This window comes from Bos grunniens, chromosome 24, assembly GCF_055505025.1.
Source record: "Bos grunniens cultivar Pamir isolate PY7600 chromosome 24, Bosgru_T2T1.0, whole genome shotgun sequence".
In the NCBI taxonomy this organism is placed as follows: domain Eukaryota; kingdom Metazoa; phylum Chordata; class Mammalia; order Artiodactyla; family Bovidae; genus Bos; species Bos grunniens.
Window position 1 is genome coordinate 51,053,220 of NC_141188.1, and position 26,881 is coordinate 51,080,100.

General features: G+C 53.2%; 1 protein-coding gene across 5 annotated transcripts in view; it reads right to left on the reverse strand.

The window, feature by feature from the left end:
* The window catches only part of MYO5B (myosin VB), a 335,064-nt gene that overhangs the window by 12,461 nt on the left and 295,722 nt on the right, over window positions 1–26,881 (reverse strand). For 3 of the 5 annotated variants that reach the window (XM_086373448.1, XM_086373449.1, XM_086373452.1), the window contains exons 27-36: window positions 24,733–24,798; window positions 22,828–23,070; window positions 21,878–21,978; window positions 15,766–15,843; window positions 11,652–11,850; window positions 7,866–7,959; window positions 6,410–6,553; window positions 3,758–3,909; window positions 2,972–3,061; window positions 663–813 (exon numbers count right to left, since the gene is read on the reverse strand). In XM_086373448.1, coding sequence (XP_086229574.1) covers window positions 663–813; window positions 2,972–3,061; window positions 3,758–3,909; window positions 6,410–6,553; window positions 7,866–7,959; window positions 11,652–11,850; window positions 15,766–15,843; window positions 21,878–21,978; window positions 22,828–23,070; window positions 24,733–24,798 — 1,318 coding nt within the window. The remainder of the gene's footprint in view (window positions 1–662; window positions 814–2,971; window positions 3,062–3,757; window positions 3,910–6,409; window positions 6,554–7,865; window positions 7,960–11,651; window positions 11,851–15,765; window positions 15,844–21,877; window positions 21,979–22,827; window positions 23,071–24,732; window positions 24,799–26,881) is intronic. The other 2 variants (XM_086373450.1, XM_086373451.1) reach the window with 1 other exon arrangement.

Consider the following 26,881-nt stretch of genomic DNA (forward strand, 5'->3'; position numbering starts at 1 on the left):
TGTGGGACCCTGTCCTACTTGGCATTCACTTACAACCAACTTATGCTGTCAGAACTTGGGGAAAACACTGTCCACGTGCTTCAGAACCTCCCCAGCCTTTAAGGAGCACAGTGAGTGATGCACATGTGTGTTACTTTTAACATAAAAAAATAACTGCTCTTATTTTTCAATTCTGGTATCATGTCAAGTGCCCAAGTGTCCTGCTTTGGACAGAATGTTCAATAAATATTTATTGCATGAGTGTTTACTACTGTGTTCATTTATATGAACATACTTAATTCTTTCCCTTTTCCATGAATAAAGCATATACATGGGCAAGAGTATTATATCTTGTCACTGTGTATGCATTTACATTTTCTGAATTTATATTTAGTACCTATGGAAATTAGTTTGGGGAAAAAATAATACAGTACATTACAGAAAAAGGAGATAGAGGGAAAATGATCTATAGTCTCACTACTCAAGCAGCTTTGATGGGCTGGTGTTGAAAGTTTCATGACTCTTTTTGAGTAGACGGCATACACCTCCTTTGTTGCCTTTTCTGGGAAGAGCCTGGGCTTTCTGAGGGCTGTCCTAAGATAGCCGGTTCCTTAAATGGAGGGAGTGCTTACCCTCACATCAGACTCCACAATGAGCGCTGGAGATCTCCAGTGCCAGCTTACCTATCATAGGCTGCAAGAGGCCCTCGGCGATTTTAATGAGCTGCTGGTAGATCTGAATGGAAAGATCGCTCAGCACCTGGCGGTATTCAGTGAGGTCAAAGTTCTTAAGACAGTGCTCATTCTGCTTTGCAGTGTTCTGAGTCATGAAGCCCTGCAGAGGGAGACGGGTGCTGTGCTGAGTGCCAGGCACAGGAAGACCTCCAGGCCTCCAGTCACTTCCGAGGTATCCTACTGTGGGGAGACGGCTCAGGTTCTGTCTGCTCAGGTGAGGTCCTCTAAGACCCTGTCAGTTCTTCCAGTTCTCAAGGATGGCTCTTAAATTTGAAGGCAGAGTCAAAACTTAGCATGACAGAGGACTCGGAAAACTGCTTAGTCAAAAGTCTGTGATCATTTGGTCCAAATCCCTGAAGTCTCCCTGAGGCAGCAAAGTGCAGGTTGGCAGCAGGTCCCAGAAAAGAGGGATCCATGCTTCTTGCATCTTAACCCAGTTCTTGTCCCAATATGCCAGGTTACCCTAAAATATTAGGACTATACACAAGTCCCTGAAGAAGTACCTGGCTCGGAGTGTATGTTTTTACAATAAGAAATTTTATGTAGAGCCTATCATTGAGTATCAGAATTAATGGATGAACCAAGATGATTCCACAGTTATAGCACCATGTCTTCTGAGCTTTCCCTGTTAACTAGATGAAGTAATATTCAAGTTGAGAAACCTGCTAGTATCAGAAGAACTCATGTGAACAATATCTCTGTATTCAGGCCAAAAGCAATCAAGAGCAGCCGAAAAGTCAATGATTTCAAAAGGGTGACTGTCTCTAGCAATACCTCTCATACTATGTCAGGTCACAAAGCAATTCTTAAAGAAAACAAAAGCAGGCAGAAGAGGGGATAACAAGATAATTGTTGTCTAAGCTATGCAGATCTGGTTACACTGTGATTCAAGACTTGTCCCTGGGAATATAAACACAGGAAAGAGTAGCCCAACGTAACAGAATTCTTGGTCCTCCTGAGCCCTATATAATGTTCCCTGCAGAGTACAGACAGCATTAGGTCAAGTGGTGACTTTCAGGGAGATAACCTTAAATACAGTTTTCTGCTTAAAGTAAAAGCTTGTGTATAATGTTAGGGTTAGGGAATAGAGAATATCTGGTTTGAAATGAGCCCCATTTCTTCCAATAATAAACACACTATTTCTTTAACATTAACCCACTCCCTTTCATAACAACAACAGGTGATGAAATGAAGTTCAGATTCTAGGATAGATATGGGAGTCAAGTCCCATTCCGAGGGTGGTGAGACTGCCTGGCACGGCATGTTCTTCTATTATCCCAGAGAGAACAGTCTGTGAAAACTTATTCTGGCACAAAAGATGGAACAAAGCTTTTTGTTGCACCTTACTGAGTTACCCTGTGGGGAGTGTAGGGACTGAGACTGTGAAAGGAAAGGGAGGAAGCAAGCTGAGAAGGCCTGCAGGGCATTAGGTGTGAGCGGCATCTGGGCACAAGTTGGAAGTCTCATCAGAGAAATGGAGGTGAGACCGAGCTGTATGTTACTAGGTCACTGGGCTGAAGGCAAAGCATGGGAGAAGGTTTTTCAAGGATCAACAGTGGGAATGGTGAGTTCTAGAAAAAGCTGGACCCTAGAGCTCCAGAGCAGAACATTAATAAGTGATGGGATGAGTCGGGGCCTCAGATGAAGGGACTGAATTTGATGAGAAGCACGAAGCTGGGTTTCAGGGTCAGTTTGCACATCTGCAGTTCAGTTACACCTCGCCTCTTCTCTTAGACCATCTCTGTCTTGGAACAGACAAACTAACAGGTTGGCTTCGGAGACAGCCTGATCTGCCAGACCACTGAGCTTTCTGCCACGTTCCCAGAAATGGGGCCCTTCTAGGGCTGCTTCAGAAAATTAAGTTCACGGGGTTTTCAGGGAGATTCCTGGGGAGCTCTCAGATGATGGACGGGTTATGCAAACATTTCCCCACAAATCTTCCCATTCATTCCAGGGGCCCTCAGGGTCATCGAGGCCTGCCTTATTCCTGGTTCAGTGAACAGAGTCAGAGGTCCCAGAGACCACACACCCTCTCCTCAGGGCACACGAAACAGCTCAGGACGACATGTGGACAAAACAGAGATGGCTTCAGGACCGACACCTCTCCGCCCTGCCCCTGTTCTGACCTGGGGTCTGAGGTGCTCTGAGGTGGAACATGCTTTGCTGCACCAAGGAAACGAGGACCTAACTGCTGAAGAACACAGGGCACCTTGGTGGCATCCGTGCCCTCCAGGGGCCTGGGCTCATCTCACACTCACCTCGTCCCCGCTGTACTGCTTCAAGCAGTGCAGGAGGCGGCAGGTGTTGGACAACCAGAACGACGTCATCTCAAAGTCCTCATTGTGCTTCTGTGAAAAGAAGAAGATGTGCCTGGGTATGAAGAGGTAGTTCCCATCTGTCCTGACGCATCCACCTTGCCTTCTCTCACCCAGGAGGCCCCAGCCAGGCCTGGCGACAAGCAGACCTTACTATTCACGGGCACACGGAAGAAAGCCCTCCCCGCGAGGCTGCCTTCCTGCTCCTCTAGCCCCAGGGAGGACGCACGACCTTGCCTGGAGGCCCCTGATCAGTGGTGCACATCCAGCGGGGAGTGGCTGGGGTCTAGGGCCACTTGGGAGTCACACTGGAGAAAACTGGGGTGCAACCAGGCTGTATAGTACTAGGTCACTGGGCTGAAGGCAGAGCATGGGAGGACCAACCATGAAAGGGTGAGTTCTAGATAAAGCTGGACCCCAAGGTCCGGAGCAAACAGGAAGTCTTCCTACAACGAAGCCAAGGGAGACAGATGAGCCTGACTCCAGCAGGCCTGGGCTCTGCCCTGACCACTGGGCAAGATGGCCTGGCAGGTTCTTAACTGTCTGGGGTCCAGCACGGGGGTGCTGGGGTGCACGCAGCAAAACATCCTGGGGGTCCTGTTTGTCCAGAGATCAGGCGGCATTTCCCTCCAGAGCTGGAGATTCTGAGGAACTTGAACTGAGGTGACAGTGAGCTGCTGTGTTCATCCAGCTCCCCACGAGACCAGCACCTGGGGCCTGGACACTGACCTTGAGGACCTTCTTGATGCCGTTGATGGTGGAGGTCAGCAGGGAGTGCACCTTGAGGTCGTCGTTCACGTAGTCCGCGTGCCGGAGGCACATGTAGAGGATGTAGGCTGGGAGGCAGGGCACCGCGCCCGCCAGCACCTGCGGTTTCAACTCTGCCAACAACAGACAGCAACGATTAGCTCAACAGCAGACTCTGCTCGATGCTCAGGGTTGTAAGAATCCTGGCCCGCCATACAAACAGTCTCCCCAGGTTCCTGAAGCTCCTCGGGGTGGGGGTGGGGGGCTGGCAGAGGAGTAGGAGAGACGATGCCCTGGATACACACACATTCCTTTGGACCCTGTCTACCAGTATTTCAGAAACGCGTTAAAAAACAACAAACAAATTCCTAATTGTTTAAAATAGGCTTGTCACACCTTGTCCTTACAACACAGAGGAAGAGAATCCCCAGGGGCAGGGGGTGGGGTGGGGGGCTCCCTGCCCAAGTTTACACACAGGCCACAGTCCTTGCCAAGAAGGGGCCCACGGCCAGAGACTGGCTGAAGGCAGGAACAGGCTCCCTGATCAGGGGACCGGGGCAAGGACCCCCTAGGCTTCTGCACCAGCACTTCCTGCTGTGGACACAGTGGGCTCCTCAGCAGCAAGAAGGCAAGGCCTGGTCCCAAAGACAGAGCCCGCAGGCCAGGGGCTGGGTGAGCCCGAGCAACCTCTAGCCCATCTGGTCTTCCGTTCAGCAACCTCATGGCGGCAGCTGCCCACACTTTGCCAGAAGCGGCAGCTCAAGCAGGCCCTGACTGGCTCCAGCCACCGCCTCGCTGCTTGACAGCCATTTCACCAACCTCCCTCGTGGCCAGCGCTAACCGGGGTGTGGTCAGGAGAAGCTGCTGCCCCACCTTCCCCTTGCCTCCTGGGCTGTGTGCCCCGGCAGGACCAGAAGGGACTGGTGAGCCTCCCCGTGAACCACAGACTCCTGCTTGGCCTCTTGGCCCTTTCCTGCCACAGCCCTCGGAAGACCAGGGAGAAGCTGTCAGACTGCTTGCCATCCCAGAGGAGGTTCAGGGAGGCACAGACCAGGCTGAGAGCAAGGGGTGCTGGAAGGGCCCAGAGGAGGAGGAGGAGGAGGAGGAAAGAACCAGGGACCGGCAAGGTGGAAAGGCAAGCACGAGGCCCAGGCACAAGGCCCCGGGCCTCAGATCCCAAGCACGCTGACTGCGGCCCCAGCCCTCACCCCATATCCCTGTTACCTCCACCGCCAACCTCCACCTCATCCAGGTCCCACGAGCCCCTCAAAGCAATGAGGGAGGCCACCTCCCCTCCACCAGCAGGTGGGCCGGGGGAAGGAAGGGGCAACATCCTCAGATCTTCCACCAGGGAGTCCAGGGTCGGGGCTCGGCATGGGCTGCCAGCATCTCCAGGGGGTACTTGACCTCAAATGTACACCTACAGGCCATAATACTCTGATGCCTGGTTAACGTTTGGGCATCTCATAGGCTTAACAGATGACTGCAGACTGGCCCTTGACTCTAATTAGAAAACCAATAACATTTTTTCCAGAAAAAAAAAAAAATGTGCCTTTTTTTTAAGACCCAGACTTCTAAACCTTTTGGCTTTGAGCCTGACCCCTATGCAGACTGCAAATAGCTTCTCCTGCCTTGGAACTTTCCACTGTGATTTGGGATCCTGCAGCAGCTAAATGGCAGTGTCTTAGGGGTGGGGACCATGGCTCTACTTTTCGTCATCATCCACAGAACAGCCAGCGCTGGGCACCTGAGCTGCCGTCAGTGAAATCCTCCCCCAGTTCATGTGGGAAGTCGTTTAGAGGGAAGGTGGCCAAGTGCTCTGTGGAGGCCTGGAGCCACCTGAGCAATGAGCGTGGGGAGCTGCCCGTCAGCTGGCACAGCAGCCAGTGTTACTCCCTCCACCCTGTTTTACTCTGATGCTGTGAGCCCTGAGTTTCATTCATCGGAGATTAAAGGTTCTTTCCTAACGGCATTTGAACAAGACACAGCCTGTTTAAGGTGAATTTACGTCACATTTAGTTGTCAGGCAATTGTAGGGGTGGTAGGGGAAATTAACCTTTATAAAAACAGCTACTAAAAACACCCCAAACGAAGAGCTGAACCAAAACCTGTGCTGGGCTGAAATCACGCTCCGTTCTTCCGTCTCTTTTGAGTTCCTCACACTCGAACAATTCAACACAGCACTTTGACCTCTGTCATATTTCAAGTCTTACAGACGGGAGAACTCAGGCACCAGAGAAGGGAGCTAGCAGCTCGGGGGCCAGAGAACCAGGCCTCCAAAGACCCCTTGGTTCTGGCCCAGGCTCTCCCTGCTGGCCCTGCAGGCGGCTGCTGACGTGGGCTGGGCGCAGAGCAGGACGTCAGGCTGTTGAAGCCAGGTGGGGGTGTGAGACCAGAGAGGTCAGAGCTGGTACAACTGGCAAACCAGGCCCAGGGTGGCGAGGAAAGCAGCTCCCAAGAGCCCTGTGGGTGCCCCCCCAGACACACTCTGGGGGCAGCCCACACACTAACCTCAGCATCAGCCTCACTTGGGAGCTCGTCAGAAACGCAGCAGCTCGAGGGGGCGGGTGAAAGTGGGTGGGGGTGTCGGTGGGGTGCGGGTTGTGCAGGAGGCGGACGGGAGGCGGGGCTGACCTGTCACCAGATTCCGAATGAGCAGGGCCTCGTCCTCCTTGTGGTACTCCAGCATGCCTTGGAAGTCCTTCTCCTTCCGCTGCACGGTGACCTGCCTGTTGAGCTCCTGCCGCTTCCTCTCGCTCTGGGCCAAGGCTTGGGCAGCTGAGCAGGGCAGAGGGATGGAGCATGAACTGAGAGATCTCCAGCTCAGGCCTGGGAGCCAGGCATCCTGGGTGGGCAGGGTTTGGGCCAGGGTCTGGGCCCCAGGGTTCTGGGTTCGCTGGGCTCCCACACTCCATACATGGTCTACCCTGCAGTCTGGGTCACATGTGTGACAAGGAGACCTGAGCACTGGGCGCCGGATCCACTCAGGAGAGGGGCCGGGAAACACCCAGAATGGCAGAGGGCGGGCTGTGGACCAGAGAGAACTTAGGAAGGATGCAGGCGCAGGATGTACAACCATTCTGCTGGGGGCTGCTTCTCCCCCTTCCCCCAGAGATGAGAAGGGGGGAGGGGAGGAGGGAAGAGAAGGGAAGAGGGAGGGTGAAGGGAAGGAGGAGGAAGGGAGAGAAGAAAAAATCTGAGTGACCGGGAGATTGAGAAGTCTAGGAACAGAAAAGAAAAATCCAAAGACGGGGAGGGGCACATGGGGTATGAGGGGCGACAGCTCAAGGCTAAATAGGACACGGTCCTGCCTTCCTAGAGCCTCATCTAAGAGCAGCAGGTGGACGTCAGCGGGTGATTAACAAACTGACCCCTGTGATGGGAACGTGCCTGGCAGGCACGTGGTGTTAGGAGTGAAAGAGGGGACTGGAGCCTGAGCACGTGACTCCTGAGCTCAGGAGGAAGGAGTGGGAGAGGGGGGTTGCATCCCAGATGGTGAGGGGACCGAGGAGGGTTCCCAGGAAGGCGGGATGTGCAAAGAGGGATGGAGAGTGATATGATCAGACCTACAGCAGGGAGTCAGAGAAAGGACATTCTGGGGGTTTCTGGAAGATCCACTGAAGTCTCTGCCTTACCTCTCTGGGCCAGATGCCAGGTGGGACGTTTATCCAGGGAACTGGCCTCTCTCCCTGACTACTAGAGCACGGAGGGGGGCCCCCGTGGTTTCTGGCTTCATGTTACAGAGCGATCTTTCGAACCAGAAAGTTTTGCATTCCAGCTTTTAGCCCTTCCAAGACAGGTCCATGAGGCAATGTCCCCTTTCCACACAGCTTGGAGTCAGCACACGAACACCTGCTAAGTTTGTGTTTGTGGGTGAAGATACCAGCAAAATGAGACTGGGCGAGCTCCTAGGGTCTGCGTGAGTCTGTCACGTGTCTGCGCTGGGCGGGGGCAGCAGCAGGTGGAGCAAGTGACGTGTGGTGGTGGGGCGGGGGGGCGGGTGGGCAGGCAGGCCCCTCCCTGAGGGGGGCTGAGCACACCTGTGCCTCAGAACACACACACACCTACTCACACCGTACTCACACCCTACCTTCCAGGTCCTGGACCTTCTTCATGTAAATCTTCAGTTGCTTTTTGAGCTTCCTCTCGTTCTTCTCCAGCTTCTCAACTAACTCTTTAAGGTCCTAAAAGCAGAAGGAAGCAGTGTGATTCAGTTCAGTTCAGTTCAGTCGCTCAGTCGTGTCTGACTCTTTGTGACCCTGTGAATCGCAGCACGCCAGGCCTCCCTGTCCATCACCAACTCCCAGAGTTCACTCAGACTCACGTCCATCGAGTCAGTGATGCCATCCAGCCATCTCATCCTCTGTCATCCCCTTCTCCTCCTGCCCCCAATTCCTCCCAGCATCAGAGTCTTTTCCAATGACTCAACTCTTTGCATGAGGTGGCCAAAGTACTGGAGTTTCAGCTTTAGCATCATTCCTTCCAAAGAAATCCCAGGGCTGATCTTCTTCAGAATAGACTGGTTGGATCTCCTTGCAGTCCAAGGGACTCTCAAGGGTCTTCTCCAACACCACAGTTCAAAAACATCAATTCTTCGGTGTTCAGCTTTCTTCACAGTCCAACTCTAACATCCATACATGACCACTGGATAAACCACAGCCTTGACTAGACAAACCTTTGTTGGCAAAGTAATATCTCTGCTTTTCTATATGCTATCTAGGTTGGTCATAACTTTTCTTCCAAGGAGTAAGTGTCTTTTAATTTCATGGCTGCAGTCACCATCTGCAGTGATTTTGGAGCCCCAAAAAACAAAGTCTGACACTGTTTCCACTGTTTCCCCATCTATTTCCCATGAAGTGATGGGACCAGATGCCATGATCTTCGTTTTCTGAATGCTGAGATTTTAGCCAACTTTTTCACTCTCCTCTTTCACCTTCATCAAGAGGCTTTTTAGTTCTTCTTCACTTTCTGCCATAAGGGTGGTGTCATCTGCATATCTGAGGTTATTGATATTTCTCCCGGCAATCTTGATTCCAGCTTGTGCCTCTTCCAGCCCAGCATTTCCCATGATGTACTCTGCATATAAGTTAAATAAACAGGGTGACAATATACAGCCTTGACGTACTCCTTTTCCTATTTGGAACCAGTCTGTTGTTCCATGTCCAGTTCTAACTGTTGCTTCCTGACCTGCATACAAATTTCTCAAGAGGCAGGTCAGGTGGTCTGGTATTCCCATCTCTTTGAGAATTTTCCACAGTTTATTGTGATCCGCACAGTCAAAGGCTTTGGCATAGTCAAGAAAGCAGAAATAGATGTTTTTCTGGAACTCTCTTGCTTTTTCGATGATCCAGTGGATGTTGGCAATTTGATCTCTGGTTCCTCTGCCTTTTCTAAAACCAGCTTGAACAGCTGGAATTTCATAGTTCACGTATTGCTGAAGCCTGGCTTGGAGAATTTTGAGCATTACTTTACTAGCGTGTGAGATGAGTGCAACTGTGCGGTAGTTTGAGCATTCCTTGGCATTGCCTTTCTTTGGGATTGGAATGAACACTGACCTTTTCCAGTCCTGTGGCCACTGCTGAGTTTTCCAAACTTGCTGGCATATTGAGTGCAGCACTTTCACAGCATAATCTTTAAGGATTTGAAGTAGCTCAACTGGATTCCATCACCTCCACTAGCTTTGTTCGTAGTGATGCTTCCTAAGGCCCACTTGACTTCACATTCCAGGATGTCTGGCTCTAGGTGAGTGATCACACCATCGTGATTATTTGGGTCGTGAAGATCTTTTTTGTACAGTTCTTCTGTGTATTCTTGCCACTTCTTCTTAATATCTTCTGCTTTTGTTAGGTCCATACCATTTCTGTCCTTTGTCGAGCCCATCTTTGCATGAAATGTTCCCTTGGTATCTCTAACATTCTTGAAGAGATCTCTAGTCTTTCCCATTCTGTTGTTTTCCTTTATTTCTTTGCATTGATCGCTGAGGAAGGCTTTCGGGTCAAGGCTTGTTGACTGTATAGGGCTTCTCCATCTTTGGCTGCAAAGAATATAATCAGTCCGATTTCGGTGTTGACCATCTGGTGATGTCCATGTGTAGAGTCTTCTCTTGTGTTGTTGGAAGAGGGTGTTTGTTATGACCAGTGCATTTTCTTGGCAAAACTCTATTAGTCTTTGCCCTGCTTCATTCCATAATCCAAGGCCAAATTTGCCTGTTACTCCAGGTGTTTCTTGACTTCCTACTTTTGCATTCCAGTCCCCTATAATGAAAAGGACATCTTTTTTGGGTGTTAGTTCTAAAAGGTCTTGTAGGTCTTCATAGAACAGTTCAACTTCAGCTTCTTCAGCGTTACTGGTTTGGGCATAGACTTGGATTACTGTAATATTGAATGGTTTGCCTTGGAAACGAACAGAGATCATTCTGTTGTTTTTGAGATTGCATCCAAGTACTGCATTTCAGCAGTGTGATTAGAACACATCTAATCCCACCCTGGAGGGAGGGGCGGAGGGGGGTGGGGTGGTGGTCCTGGCACCCGGCGAATCAGGCCGCCAATGAGGAGGCCAGGCTCCTGCTCCAGTAGGAGCTCCCTCACCTCCCACCCCCGCTGCTTCCCAGTCTGGACCCACAAAGCAGGGGATGGGTCAGAGCGTTCTCTCAGTTTAGATGGCAGTCTCCTCCCTGCTCAGGCTGCCTGGCGCCCTGCCTGAGCCTCAGTCCTCTAGGCCTCGCCTCCTCTGGTTGTCACGGCAACACCCAGGAGACCCTCAGCCTCCAGGGCCCCAGGTGGCTGGGCGGTGCCCTGGGGAAGGAACAGAAGGGTGAAGGCACGTGACTGCCTTGGAGAGGCGTCTGCTGGACAAGCCCAAAGGCCAGCAAGGCTACCTGGGGCCCAGAAGCCAAACAGGCCCTTGGCTGGGGCCCCTCAGGGGCTGCCAGACTCCCAGCAGCCACGGCCCCAGCACCTGGCACCGCATTAATGTCACCCCATCCCCGTAGGGAGCTCCGTGACCATTACGGACTCTGTGACACAACAGCGATGCGACTGTGGAGCCTCGGAAGACATCGGGCTCCTCCCTCCTCCTCCTCTCTGCCCATCCGCAGGGGCGACATCCCTTTCATGCCTCCTGCCTCATTTCAAGCCTCCCCCACAACCCTTTTTCTGTAGTACTTGTTATTCCCATGTAGAACTGGGTTTCTGGAAACAACATCTTATTTCTCCTCCTCCTCTTTTTTTCCATCTTGCTTCCCCCACCCGCCTGAGATCTCTGAGAACAGAGACTCATTTCTCTGGCCTTTGCCCAGGCTCATTCGATGACTGTCTGCCAGGAGGGCCACCGACCACTCTCCCCACTGCCCCTCCGAGCAAGAGTGGGGAGTCCGCCCACCACTCAATCTGCCCAGAGCTGCCCTGGTCCACAGAAGGTGGGAGAAGTGACCCTGGGCCAGTTCTGGAACTAGATCTTAAGAGGCCTCCACCTCATCCTCTTGGAAGTCAGTTGCCATGGAAACAGCAGAGAGCAGACCCCGGGAGAGAAACTGAGGCCTCAGACCTGGGACTGGGGGTGCCTTGCATCCTCTGGCCCCCTCCAACCACAATGGAGCAGAGATGAGCCGCCTCACTGGGCCCTGCCAGAATTCCTGACCTGCATGACCTGGAAGCTCTTCCAGAAGGGCTGCTAAATTTTCAGGAGGCTAGTTACATGTTAACAGACAAACAAAACAGCTCTGCATTCTTGCTGGCGGGAGAGTTCTAGACTCTCTGTTCCTGCCATAGGGCCAAAGACATGAACGCTGTCTGTCTGGTGAAAGGCCACCACTGGTCCCCTTTGCTTTGAGAGTGTGACCTCCCAGGGCCGGGCCCCGCGTGGCGCGGGGACTCACCAGGTTCTCGTTGGTGAGCCGAGACATCTCCTGCTGGATGCCGAACTCCACCTGGGCCTCTGGGGAGAGCAGCAGGGTCTGGCAGAAGGTCTGCTGCTGTCTGTCCATCTCCTCCTTCAGGGCCTCCAGCTGGGCCTTGAGATTGTCCACCTCCTCCTCGTGCTCGCGGCTCTGGGCCTGCAGCTGTGCCTCCAGCAACCTGCACCCAGAGGAAGGAGGACAGACGACAGCAGGGCTGGAGTCTGTGCCCCCAGACAGGGGCCACAGAGCGACACTCGACGGGGAGCAGCCGAGCAGGGACACAGCAGCAGCAGCAATTGCATGAGACCCATGGGGGATGGACACGGGGCGGGGGGCGGGAAGCGGGCTCTCGGGGCTGGGCAGGCAAGCAGGCCAGCCTTCCTCTTGCAGGACGGGGAATCAAGGTCCAACACAGCACCCCTGACCTCAGGCCTATCTCGCCACCACTCTCATCCCCTCATCCTTCGCTCTTGAGCAGAGTCTGGTGGTCTGGGGTTGAGAGACTGTCTCCATGTCAAGAGATCAGCAGAAATACATTTCTTAGAGCATCTTTCCAGTAAAAGCGTCAATATCTGCCCTGAAGTTCACAAGAATCTCCTCGCTAAGACAAAACTCTGGTAGGCAGAACTAACTGTATTACTTGCATATCTCCCCTTTAGAAGGTTCTCTGCAAGTTTGAGAAAGGCAAAGTATTAGATCTCTTTTTTTATTCTTTTTATTTACCTAACCACTATGACCAACTCCTCCCCTACCCCACCCCCCAACCCCGCCACTTCATCTCTGGCCTTTTATACACATTCTTCCACAGTCCAAACAGAAGCTAAGACTAATTGCAAATGATCAGGGGGAGGTTTAAGATCCACCGCTGTCATGACAAGTGGCAGAAACACCTAGAGAAGATCTGGGGAAGGTTGGGGAGAAGTTTTGGGAGACAGTCGGAGCAATTCTGGGAGACCCCCATTTCATCTGCAAGGCCAGGAATTAAGGAAGGCTCTGAAGCAGCATCCTCATTAAGAGGTTAATTACTGATTTTGTGACTATGGTGCTATCTTCCGGGGCTCAATGATTTAAAGAAACTTTCATCAAACACCTCCCGACTGGGGTCGTCCTCTTCCTGGGATGCAGATAAAGATGCTGACCGGAAGTACCATGTGGTTCTGTATTTCTGCTGTCAGTCTGGGAGGTGCTAACGGCCCCAAGGTGGGAGGGAGCAAGAGAAAGGGGAACGTCTCCACTGTAAAGTCCCAGGTGGACGGAGCCGCACGTCCGGTCAGCTCCACAGCAGCATCGGGGGCCAGCTCAGCAAAGGGACATGAATGGATGACGGGGGGACGACCGAGTCACTCACTCATCACCAAAGGAAAGCAATAATGAGGGTTTTGTGGAAAATAACTTGGCAACTAAGCCAGCACTTTTAGGGGACGCACGATATTTAGATAACATCCGATCTTGGTTTACGATAAACTGAAAGTAATCACCAGCAAGCTATAAATTTAATGAGAGAAATAGACTGGAACGCTCAGGTTCTAGGAACTCTACCCAAACGATCAGTTCCCACTTTGTGCTGTGAGTGAGCTTACGGCCAGGGTTCTGTGCAAGGTCTGAGAACCTCTACCCCAGCCCCAGGCTGGCCACCTCATCTGGCAGGTGAGACCACTAAAGCCGAGACAGGTCTGAGGCCACGTCCCAGGGCAAGTCGGGCAGGTGTCCTGATGTGTCATCGGGCTGTGCCTTCTTCACTCGATTAATAAATTCATTACATATCAAAGCACATCCAATTTCCGCTCCCAACCCAAAATAAAGCAAACGTCTAGATGGGGCAGGAATTTGATCTTACTCCAAAATAGCCGTTATAATACAAGTAACAGCTAGTATTTATTCCGTGCTTCCTCCACGCCAGGTGTGTGTAGAGTGCTTCACCTGCATTTATTCCTGACAACAACCTGAGAAGGAAGGTCTGATTTTGATCCACATTCTACCAGTGAGAAAATGGAGCCAGACGTCACGTGGCTCACAGGTGGGGCCAAGTTTGAACCCATAGCCAGGAGACATGTGGCCGCGAGAGCCAGCCGACCTGAACTTTCTTTTGTCAATAAGAAAGGCTCTTCGTGCTGCTCCAGGACCTCTGTGACATCCTTGGCAGGCAGAACTCGGAAGATGGTGCTCGAGGCCCTAGGTTCCTGGCTCGGCCCTGGCTCAGCATCAGGCCAAGGATGCTGGCATGGCCCTCACCCCACCTTGCTGAGCCTGTTTTCTCTTCTGGGGAACAAGCCTGAGGACCTCCGCCCCCTCTACTGTTGGCAGTCTCAGATGTGTGACGCTGTGCTAAAGCCCTGAGCGGCCGGCCACATGCTGGCAGCAGACTCGGGACATGATGGTCAGGCTGTGCTCCTCCTGTTGCTGCTCTGCTGCTAAGTCACGTCTGCCTCTTTGTGAACCCGTGCTCTACAGCACCTCCTGTCCTCCCTGTCCCTATTTCCTGGAGTTTGCCCAAATTCATGTCCATTGAGGTGGTGATGCCATCCAACCATCTCATCCTCTGCCACCCTCTTCTCCTCCTGCCTTTAATCTTTCCCAGCATCAGGGTCTTTTCCCATGAGTCGGCTCTTCACGTCAGGTGGCCAAAATATTGGAGCTTCAGCATCAGGCCTTCCAATGAATATTCAGGACTGATTTCTTAAAGGATTGACTGGTTTGATCTCCCTGCTGTCCAAGGGACTCTCAAGAGTCTTTTCCAACACCACAGTTCAAAAGCATCAATTCTTCAGCGCTCAGCTTTCTTTATAGTCCAACTCTCACATCTATACATGACTACTGGAAAAACCATAGCTTTGACTAACACAGACCTTTGTTGGCAAAGTGATGTCTTTGCTTATTTAATTATGCTGTCTAGGTTTGTCTGGGAGAAGGCAATGGCACCCCACTCCAGTACTGTTGCCCGGAAAATCCCATGGATTGAGGAGCCTGGTAGGCTGCAGTCCATGGGGTCACTAGGAGTCAGACACGACTGAGTGACTTCACTTTCACTTTCCACTTTCATGCATTGGAGAAGGAAATGGCAACCCACTCCAGTATTCTTGCCTGGAGAATCCCATGGACGGAGAAGCCTGGTAGGCTGCAGTCCATGGGGTCGCACAGAGTCGGACACGACTGAAGTGAGTTAGCAGCAGCAGCAGGTTTGTCTAATCTCCTGTGCTAGGCTGCTCCCCCAGGGCTGATGGCCGAATGGCCAGATTCAGACTCTGGTAGCAAATGGAACCAGGTCCACATTCCGGACCTTCCGTGTAGGCAGCAAGTTCCTCACTCCCTACAAGCCCCAGTGTCCTCACCCCAAAGGCATGAGGCCAGACACGCTGACACCGCAGCACACTGGGGCCGGGCCACTCAGCCCGGGTGAGCTCCAAGCAGTTACCACGATGGGGACTATCACGTGTGCTGGAGAGCAGGCTGCCTGGAGCTTGGCCAGCAGCACAGATGTAGCCAGGGCTCTGGGCTGATATGCACGCAGGATGGTCAAAATGGAGCACAGAAGCAGCACAGACTCAGGAATCCCAGAATTAAATTTCCACCATCCTAGAGAGCTGAGGAGCCTGGTGGGCTACAGTCCATGGGGTCGCTAGGAGTCAGACACGACTGAGCGACTTCACTTTCACTTTTCACTTTCATGCATTGGAGAAGGAAATGGCAGCCCACTCCAGTGTTCGTTCCTGCAGAATCCCAGGGACGGGGGAGCCTGGTGGGCTGCCACCGTCTATGGGGTCGCAGAGTTGGACACGACTGAGGCGACTTGGAGGAGGAGGAGGAGAGCTGAGAGCCTGCTAAGCAGATTAGTCTGTTCCTTTACCCACAGAATGAGGGAGCTGGGCCGGGTGGTTTTCAAGGTTCCAGTGAGCCATCAAGAGCCATTGTCTTGATGCAAACAAGCAGCCTCCACATAAAGTGACAGACGGCGATGCAAGGGGCTTCCCTCTGACACTCCTCCCTGCCCTACCCCTGTGAATTGTACCCTTGCATCCCCTCCAGCTGAAAAATAATCAAGCATAGACACGAGCAGGCAGAACAACAGACACGGGAAGAAAGACACACGTTTGACCTGGCAACTTGCTTTAGGCCTTGGTAGGCCAAGCCGAGCTCTCCATCTTCATTCAAGTAGCCCCAATCCTCAGTCTTGCTAGAAATAAAGGACAGAAAAACAGGGCGTCCAGTGTAGATGGGGAAGAGGGCGGGGGCAGCAGAGGGCCGGGGAAAGGGAAACAAGGGCAGCCAGGCTTGGAAAGGCAGGAGGGAAGGTTCCAGAACGCCCAGTCCCCCTCCTACCCCTCACATCACCAGCATCTGGGCTCCTGCAAACATCATCTCCCTCCAGTCTCCCAGCTTCCGGTCACTGTCCTGAGAGTGGCTCCTGCACCCTCCCGAGGGGCCTCTGATTGCCCCAAGCCAGAAGGCCCACTGCTGAAGGCAGAGCAAGAGGGTCAACTTGTTCCGATGACTCTGTGAACCACAGCAGCACGGGCTGGGTGGAGGTGTTCACCGGGGCTCCCTCATCGTCCCTCCCTCTACCAGAATGACCGGGAAAAGCAAGCGCGAGTCGGGGAGGCCAGGCAACGGGGCAGGGAGGAGAGGACCCACGAGGGGTGGACGGTGCAGGCGACGAGCACGGGCTGACTGTGTGGGGCGGGGGTGGTGGCCTCCCGGCTGTCAGATCCACGGAGCCGCAGGGCCACAGCCGCAGGGACCCCAGCTCTGCGAGGACAGGGGAGGAGACGACCTGTCCTGCCTGTGTGTCAGCGTGTGGCCCCTTCCTGTCGCTTCTCAAGGGCACAAAAGTATTAACTCATCTCATCTCCTGCCCTCCCTGCAGTCTGGCATCAAGAAACAGCTAACAGCAACTTTGCGACCGGCATCGTGAGTATTGAACTTTCTCCCCTTGACCTTGGGACCGGACTGCATCACTTCAGTTTACTCAACTGGAAAAGCAGGAGGGCAATGCCTCCGACTTTCTAGCTCTTTGTCCTCTCCGTGTGCCCTGTGTTTTCCCAATGACAGCCAGGCAGCTCCGAGAAGGGAGGCACGTGTCACAGACTCCCCCAGCATGGACTCCCCAGCCCTGCCCAGCCCAGGGCACGCACGAGACCCTCGAAGGCTGGCAGCACCGGGTGGCGGACAGCAGGCAGAGCCCTGCTGTCCCCATCCAACTTCGGCCCCTCCGTCCCTGTTCCCAGAGGCCCCTGCTCCTGCGGGCTGGACCCCAGAACCCTGGCAGGAAGCAGGAAGTGGGAGCTGTGTCCACTCTGCTTGCGGTCAAGACCAGCAATCTAACTCTCAGGAGATGACAGTCGTTTCCAGAGCGTTTCTGTCCGTGGTTGGCCACCAGATGCCCTGTTGGTCAGCATGTGTGTGAGGTCTGGGGGGGTGCAGCTACCTGTCACATCTCCCCCACACCCCCCAGCTCCTCCTCATGAGGAAGGGCCTAGCCCCGGCAGGGCTCGAGTGGGCCGCCTCCCAGGCATAGCTGGTCACACCCAGCACAGGCCCGACTCTGCAGTGTCTGGAACTAGCCGAGGGAGCGCTAGTGATAGGCAGGCTCCATGGCCTCTGCTTCCTGCCCACGCTTGCCTCCCGCCAGCTGGGTGTGTGCCCTGGGACCTCCCTGAGTCAGGGCCCAGCACCTCCCTCAGGCCTGGCTTCCCCAGATTGTGCCAGCTCCCCGCCCCCTCCCCAGCTGACCTGTGTGTCCCACTCTCCCTGCATACCCACACGTGGCCTGGGCTGTGTGAGGGGGGCAGTCAACAGCGTAGGCCTTCCCCTTCTCGGGTGTTAACCCTTAGTACTGAACACGGGCCTTTTGGTGGCTGCTGTGTTAGTGGCTTTAACCCAGAAGGCAGGTCACCAGCAGGAACTCCAGGCACAGCGACGGCCAGCATGGGGTCAGGCCCAGAGGTGGGCACAGCGTTTATTTCTGAAGGGGCCCCTGGGGATCCCCGACTATCTCATCTCCACACGGGTGGACACACCAAGGGGGAGGCTACCTGCCTGACACTGACACCCAGGCTAGAACCCAAGGGCTCCTGGCCTTGCTCTCAGGTCCTTTCCTGGCTGGGTCCTACAGACCCCGAGGAGGGGCTGCCAGGCCTCAGAGGGTCCCTTCACCCCTGCAGCTCCCAGGAGACCCCCTCTCGGGGAGGGGGCCACATGTGCTGCTGAGCCCTGCGGTGAGGAAGGTCTCATCCCTCGTTCTTATAACACACCAGGCATAGGGCAGAAAGACTGGAGTAGAGAACCATGCGGCCCAGTCATCCACTGAGCTCCGGAAGTCAGGCACACGAGTAAATTAAGAACCACTCAAACAGCTCCGGAGAAGGCAATGGCACCCCACTCCAGTATCCTTGCCTGGTAAATCCCGTGGACGGAGGAGCCTGGTGGGCTGCAGTCCATGGGGTCGCAAAGAGTCGGACACTATTGAGCGACTGAACTGAACTGATATTCATATGTCTCACTGTGCTGAGCCTTGTTCCCAAAGAGACCACACACACACACGAGTAAGAGGCAGGCAGAGTCCCCGAACACAGGAGGTGGCAAGACATGGCAGCCACTCCCCTCGGCTAACAAGCTCCTACCTGGGCTAGCCACCCACACGCCCGAGCCTGTTTCTTCAGGTGTAAAGTGAAAGTGCTCAGCTGACTTATCTGGGAAGTTTCTTCTAGATCTATAATTACACAACCTAAAACCGTAAAGTCGTGCACCAGGAAAGGCCTGGGATAATATGACTTTGCCTCTGTGGAGACTGTGGAAACCAGGACCTGACCGCAAGCCCGTGGTCCAGTGTAAGAGCCTGCTGTCCTGTGAACAGAACAGGCGTGGTTCCTGCCAGCTCCAAGACAGTCGATGTCCCAATTCTACAAAGACTGCTTTGTGCTCTGTCTTTAGTTCCCACCCAGACTTTCTATCCCACTGCCCAGGAGATTCTGGGACCTCTGAGAAATGGAAGATAGCTCCCCAACACCAGAAGCGAGAGGGATGTTGAGACCACAGACAGGCCTGGCCATGCAGCAGGGAACTGCTTGTGGACAGGTATGGTTATGCCGTGGAATCATAGCAAACTGTGCTGATGGCTCAGGGCCAAGAGCGTTTGGGGAACGTTAAGGAAAACGCTGAAAGCTTCCAGCCAGGAGCAGCCGAGCTGGGTCTGTGAGACAAGCTGAGCATAATCAAGTTCCCCTTCTTCACTCTGCCCAGCAGGAGAGCTTGCAGCTGCTGGGGCTCCAGTCTAAAGGAACCCTAACTCCAAGCCCCAACCCCACCCCAAGGTGGCTGCACAAACCCCTCCCTGGTGGGACAAGGTCTCCACTCTCCTGCACAGGCCCCTTAGCGGGTGACATACCCCCCCACACCGCCCCCCAGCTGCCCAAGCCCAGGTGGCAATGGCGAAGCTGCTCTCATGCCCAGGGCTCCGGTCATTTCCCGGCACCTGCTGGGTGGAAGGGGCCTGCGAGGAGGTTTCCTGGGACCTGAGGAAGGGTCCAAGAATGCACCCTGAGCCCACCACCTTGGCAAGGCGTGGGTGGAACTTGCCAGAAACTAAGGGAACCGGTTCCTGGAGCCAGGTCTGAGCCCTGCCCACACCCCTGCCCCCTGCAGCTCTGTGACCGCCCCTCCCCGCCAGCATGCCCAGAGGCCAAGCCAGCCTCAGAGCAGCAGGAAGCTCTGTCTCCCAGCCCTCTGATGGACCTGGCTCCAGACAGCTCTTAAAAGACAGTCTCTCCAAACACCAGCCTGTCTGTGGCAGCCCATCTCTGGGGCACAGACCAGCCCTGTCTTTACTCTTGTTCTGCCATTTATAAAATGCTGATAACGATGCTGGTTTTCTCTGAATTCCCCAGATGTGAAAATGAGAGAGCGTCTGGAGACAGACGTGCTATGCCTGTTCCCGCGGCTCTTCTCAGAGCAGGTCCTCAACACTGGCTTTTCGACCTACATTTGAGGACAAAAGACACAGTTGGCAAAGATCAGAAAAGTAACTCTATAGACTATGAAAGTTAGCAAGTGAAAAGGTTCTGAACTTGGGAACCAGTGCTCTTGGAGGGGCTGTGATCAGGTTGGGGGTGTGTGTGTGTGTGTGTCTACACTCTCTCTGGAAACCTAAGAAAAATTCAGCGTTACGAGTGTAAGTTTTTCTAGGGAGAGGACAGACTTTCCAACCACGGAACTCCAAAACTGTCCCTGCATAATACAATTTACATTTAAGCCAGAACACACTCAACCACAGGAAAATGGTAGGAGACCGAGAGCAACTGTGCCTTCAAAGCACCTTTGCTGGAAAGGATGTGCTTGCTGGCTGGGCCCCAGCAATCAGATCCCAATCCTCCGGCCCTGCCTGCCTGCCCACGGCTGTCCTCCCTGACCGCTGGGACTCAAGAAGACTGACAAACCCGCTGACGTCCCTTCCAGGCACTTGGAGAACCGGTTCCCCTGGCTTCCCCTCCTGGAGGCAGCGGCTCCCTTCTGTACTTAACTCGGTGTCACAGGCTCTTAGTTCCCTATTGTACCCTGGGCTTGCTGGGCACGGAATTATTTTAAGATATAAGGAAAGCTATTTTTATTTTATCACCATCATTATCATTGCTGTAAAGGAAGACGAATCCAGGGTATTAAGCATGCCCTGGGAAAACCTTGACTTGGGGCTCTGACAAACCATCTGGATGAATAAAAAGGGAGATCAGAAAGATACTCCCACTCCGCCATCAGGACCAAGCTCCCTGTTTTCTTCTTTCTTTTAAAAACATTTTTTTAAATGTCATCTGTGCTCCTTTTTCTTATTCATCTCATTTCTTATCTTCATCCAAGATAATTTAAAATGAGTAAATCTTGCCTGCAGTTTTGGCATGCAGAAATTCACTTTCATTTTCTTTTTTCCTTCCTTTATGGAAAAGAATTATGGCTCTCTTGAAATAAACGGTTTCCTCCTGGGGGCCTGAGAGAATACCTTTACCTTCGTATAGCCTATGCAGTCGGCTGGAAGCAGCCCAGCCTTTCGCCTTCCACCCTGACTCAGCTACGGGCCTGCTGTGTGGCCTGAGCTGCTCAGCTTCGTCATGGGCCGAAAGAGGAGCTAGATGAGGAGACCGGGAATCAAAGCCCTGGGAAGTCCTCACGTCATTCAGCGACTTTCCTACCAACGGTTCACCACGCATTCCCAGGGCCCCCTGCTGACAACTTCCACTTTCTGCAATTTTGAATAAATGCTTAGTGACTGATCAACATTCAGGGAGAGAGAAAGGTGGCCAGGGGAAAGGGCCAGTTCCAACTTGACACAAGCGCCCAGAGAGGCAGAAGGAGGCGCAACTATTAACAGTTTCTACACCGACACTGCTAATTGCACGCTTTCACAGGCAGGCACCACTCAGCTACGCACGGACGAACTTGCCTATCCCAGTCACCCTGTGCGGCAGGCTGCTAAGACTGTCCCCAGGTCAGACGAGGAAACTGAGCGCTGTCACTCAAGAGCTGGTGAGCAGACAGATCCTCCGTGCACCCTCTCGTGTGCTCGCGTGTGCTACTGCCAGGGCCCTGCTCCACCCTGGGTCCTCTGCCTCTCTCGGCCACTCTCTTTTGCCTTAATCCTGGGTAGCTCATCCTTGAGGGGGAACCAAAGGTGGTCAGTTCACTGAAGTCCTGGGAAATCTCACTTTAGCCAATCCGGCAGTGGTCAGAGTCTCCCATCCAACCTCTGCAGGGCCTGGCGTGGGTTCCATGTCCTAAATGACAGGGCACAGGGCCCACCGTCACATTTGTTCACCAGCCAGGCTGGTGAAGACGGTAGCACGGCAGCAAGCAGCTGCGGCAGGCTCCCTGCTACCACTCAGGCAGGCTCACTTGACTCCTGTTCCTGTTTCTACAGAAGTCACTCCCAGTCAGGCCTCCCTCTGCTCCTGTCGAGCCTCCCTGGGGAAGCTCCTTTCCCCAGGGCTTTTCAGAGGATCCGGGTTCTAGATGCTCCAGGGGTGTTCACTGGAGTCTTCCTGACGCTAACAGTGGGCTACTTCAGTGCATGGGACTCACCGACTCCACTCCTCCCCACTTATCTCCTATAATAACCAATACCGAGCGCATGGTCAGTGCTTGAGGAGGGGCCTCATGTGCCAGGCTGGGCAGGGCCCCTTCCTGATTGCCTCCCCCAGGCGCAGTCACTGAGAGGTGGGGCTTACCTGTTAGTCTGGCAGACCCCGTGATAGGCCTCGATGGCATCTTCCTGATCCACGTGCTTCTCGCTGTTCGGCCAACTGGTTCGGGCATTGATGTTTGGCTCCTAGGAGATGCCCGATTAAGAGAGAAAGAACTCTGGTTATACGAATAACTGTCATGAAATGACTTCATACACAGAGGTGGAAAAAAAATGAGCCTTCGGGAAAAGATGAAGGCCCAGAAGACTTCAGATAACAGGAGTTAATCCCTGGCAGGAATGAGATTTTAGAATCACATGGGGAGAGTCAGGGAGCAATAAGGCCTGGCTGTAAAAGACAGCGAGTGCAGAGCAGGGGGGCTGGTATGATGGGGTGGAGGGAGGCAAGATGTCCCTGGAGGAGAAAGCTCCCCGAATGCAGAGGACACAGCCGAAGTCTGTCGCGGTGTGACATCCCCCACAAATCGTGCTGCTCACACACCTGCCCCACCACACCCTAGGCCCACGCCCAGGGCAGCCCAGGCGGCCCCTGGCCCCTCCATTCCTGCTCCTCAATCTGTGCAGGAGGCGGAAACATTAGGAACAAATGCTGCATTTGACTTGTCACCCTGGCAGGCTAAGAGAGAGAGGAAAGACTTTCTCCACCTAGGTAACAAAGTAACAAGGGACAAGGCCTAAGGTGAAAAGGCAGGCACGGGGAGCTGCTCAGGCTGTGGCCCAGGTTCTGCGCCTCGTTCCTTCTGAACGTGCTCCTATCGAGTATGAACGTGCTCCTATCGAGTAACTTCAGAGGATTCAAGAAGCTTCCAGCAAAGTCTCCCATGAAGTCATGCTGGGAGGACAGCAGGTAGCTTGCTCTACTTTTAGAGCCAACTCTAGAGCAAAAGACTCTGGTCTTGTAGGTTGAAGACCCTCCCGGGTGAAGACACCTAAGGAAAGCACCTCTCCCCGCACTGGCCCTGGGCCCCTCCTCACCGAGCCCTTGCCCGCCAGGCGGCGCTGGTCGGCGCTCACGATCTGGGTCCGCAGGATGAGAACCTCCTCCTTGCGCACCTCCAGCTCCTCGTTGGCCACCCGGAGCTGGTTCAGCAGGAGGCTGTAGCTGTCGGGGGTGCCGGCGGCAGCCGGGCTGTGCTCCGAGGCTTGGTCGGCCACGGCTTTCCTCAGCTCGTTCAGCTCATTCTTCAGCTTCTTGTTCTCCGACTCCAGCTCCTGCCTCTGGGAGGCGGCCCAGCAAAACCCCTGTCACTCCCTGGGGTCAGGGCACCCTTCCCAGGAGGGCTTCCTCCTCCACCACCTTCCTTAATCACCAGCCTTGCCCGCCTGGGAAGCTAACACTAACCTTCCCATTTTAATGTCGGGCCACAGAGAGGTTCTGACTATTCAGCAAGAGGTCAAAGTCTGGGCCTGAACTTGAAACCACAACCCAGAGCTATTGGTACTAAGGATCCGACATGATACCCCTACTAGGGTCGCATGCCTCTAAGTGATTCAGCAGGGTTCGTATTTCTAGATGCGTCCAACTACAAAATCTTTCTTCATGGAAGCACTGGGTTAAAGTGTCCACATGTTAACAGAGGACTTCCTGGAACCCTAATATGTTAATATATTTTTTGACTTTACAAAAGGTTATCCTAACCCTGGTGGCTCAGTCAGTAAAGAATCTGCCTGCAATGCAGGAGACCCGGGTTCGATCCCTGGATCTGGAAGATCCCCTGGAGAAGGAAATGGCAACCACTCCAGTATTTTTATCTGGGAAATTCAGTGGACAGAGGAGCCTGGTGGGCTACACCCCATGGGGATCATGAGAGTCAGACACGACTTAGCGACTAAACCACAATGTCCTAAATTTATTTGTCTAGAGGGGCCTCTCTGCCCCCATCTTCTAAGGAGCATCACACGGACTGGTGTTTTGGAGAAGAGACCAAGAACATTGGTTTGGTCATACAGAAAGCCACCAACTGCCAGTGCTAGCAGAGAAAAAAATTGCCTATGTACAGAGTCAAGAATACTATTGAAACTCAATTTTGGAATGTATTTAAAATTTCAAGGCAAAATATTTAACTTTGTGTTTAAGATGAAGTCAGGCAATTTAAAGTCTGATAATTTTATATAAATTGCTGACAGGGTCCTGGAATACATGGAATTCAAAGTTTCCCAGAGAAAACCAAGAACATGGATAAGCGGGCATTGGTTGCACACTTGTTACAGAGCCATAGGATCACAGAGCTGGGAGATCACTGGGCATAACCCCTTTCTTTAATGAATGAGGAAACTGAGGGTGGAGCAGAGAAGGTGAGTTCCGAGGCTGGTACAGGGTCCTTCCCACCACTCCACTGCCCACGTGGGCATTTCTCTGTCAACTCTCAGTAGTTTGTACCGGAACTGAATTTAACTGAAGGACACCTAGTTGGTGTCCACAGAGAACTGGAGAATTGTTTGGTGTGGAAAACTGGCAAATTTTGGGCCGGGGGTGTTGTATAGAGGGAAAATTTCCTATTAGCATATATAGTTTTGTGGAAGACATCTGTTAGTCGCTCAATCGTGTCTGACTCTTTGCAACCCTGCCAGGCTCCTCTTATCCATGGGATTTTCTCCAGGCAAGAATACTGGAGTGGTAGCCATTCCTTTCTCCAGGGGATCTTCCTGACCCAGGAATAGAACCCAGGGCTCCTGCATGGCAGGCAGATTCTTTGCCATCTGAGCCACCATACAAATTTTCCCTCATATTGAAGATGAAGAAACAAACGCAGGAAGAGGAAACCATGCTGATGGCCCCACTTAGAGCAGATGGGAGCTCAGGAGGCTTTGCTGCCGCCCAAGTCATCACCAGGCCTCCACAGGGGCAGTTCAAGGAAGCTTGTCTTCCAAGAATCTTACCTTCAGACTGTTGTAGGCTAGATCTGCATCCTGGTCCAAATCTGAGTCATTGCTTGGTTGTTCCGCCTGTGTGGATAACAAGGCAGAGAGGTGAGCACGGGCCACAGGACAGCTGCTCCCCAGGAGGACCTCCCTCCATGGTCAGGAGGGGCTTGACCCTTCCTCGTGAACCCAGCACCCTCACCCTCCGTGTGTCCGTCTCCTTTCTGCCTCCAAAGTGCAGCTTCCTACCTTAGGTCACCACAGAGCTCTCCGTAAATAACCTCTCCCTGCCTGCCCACATCCCCTACATAACTTCGTTCACATGATCTTCATGAGCACCTACAGGTTGAATACAAATCATACTGTTATGGGTTGAACCATGTCTGCTAAAAAGATACACTGAAGTCCTAACCCCTGGTGCCTGTGAATGTCATCCCCTTTGGAAACAGGCCCTTGCAGATGTGAGCAGGTCAAGATGAGGTCATTAGGATGGTCCCTAGTCGGATATGACTGGGGTCCTTATGAGGAGAAAAAAAGAAACCCACACAGGGAGGAGTGCCACGTGACCTGAAGATGCGGGCAGAGACTGGGGTCATCTCCCAAGAGCCCTTAGGAAAGCACCGCTCTGCCGACCACTGAATTTTTGACTTCTGGGCTCAGAGCCATGAGAGGATAAATTCATGTTGTTTTCAGCCATCTAGTTTGTGGTACTTTGTTTCAGCAGCCCTACAAAACTAACACCATCAGACTTGCGTGCTTACTAAGAAGGTTAACATAATAATTCTGTACTTATTATGAGGTTGACGAGCTCCTCTTCGGTTGTTTGGGGGATGTGTGTGCACATGAACCGTCTGTTTTCCCAGCTAAGTTACTCTGAGCACCTTGTAGAGAAGTCTGCTTCCTCCAGGTCCTTATAAGACCCTACGACAGGCAGTGAGCCAGCTGGCCCATGCAGAGCACTGTGGGTGTGGTCTGACATCACAGCTGCACAACTGGGATTGTCGATGACAACCACAGGAATACTCGCCCATTAGGACTCAGCTGAGCCAATGACTCTTGGAATTGTCTGGTAGCTCTTAGACTTGACTTGTCCACTGAGAAGGGGTAGACAAACCTCTGTAAAGGGTTAACTGCTTGGGGTGATCTCAAGTAGTGGGTGACGGTCCATGAATGAGAGGGTTTAGGGAGTTAAACCTGACAGAACTTAATTAGATTATACAGAGTGCTGGCAGCCTTTAGTCCAGCTGTCGACAGAGGAGGTGTGTCCCAGGCTGGGAGGAAGGGGCTGGATCTGAGCCCCTCCTGCAGCCCCTTTGAGGTCAAGGACAGTGACACTGGCTCCACGGTTTCCAGCCTGTGACCTGGGAAAGCAGCTCTCCAGGGTCCCAGCCTCTGCTTCGTCTCCCAGCATCCCCAGGGGTGGGGCCGTGACCACTCAGGGTCAGCTTATGACTTGCTGCCCTGGGGAGAGGCCTGCACTGGTGTCCTAATGCAACAGGGGTTTGCCCCACATTGAGAGCTTTAGGTTCTTGGAAAATGGAGATCATCTACGCAAAACCTGAAGTGCTGTATTAACGTGGATTGGCAGTTATGTTTCTAAGTGGATCGCCCACTGGAAACCCCCTGGTAGCCAGGCCGGAGGAGAGGGAGCAGGGGGGATGGGAAGTCAGACACTCCGACTGGCTGTCCTAGAGGGTCCCCACCACGGCAGGCTCAATCGCACCCACGCTGATAGACTCCCTACTGTCTTCCCTGTCATTCCACATCCAGAGCCTGGCCTCTCTCTGGAGCTGAGCCTGGGGCCATACTGCTCCAGAATAAAGACCCAGGTGGCTCAGAATTCCTCCAGGGACCAAGGGCAGACCCCAGAACATGCTCTCAGAAAGTTCAGTTTCAGGATTTCTGCAGAGAGATCCCATACCCTCCCCTCCCTACTTCTGCCTTCTTTACTGAATTCTGGCGGAAACAAGGCCATTCTTCTTAAGCAGAGATGTTCATGCACATTCCAGGGCTCTGAGCCAAACCTGTGGTTCTAACTCTTGCTCAGTCATTATTTTTAAGGAGAGATATACCCTTTCTGAGTCTACCTGGTGGCTCAGAGGGTAAAGAGTCTGCCTGCAATGCAGGAGATCAGGTTGGATCCCTGGGTCGGGAAGATCCCCTGGAG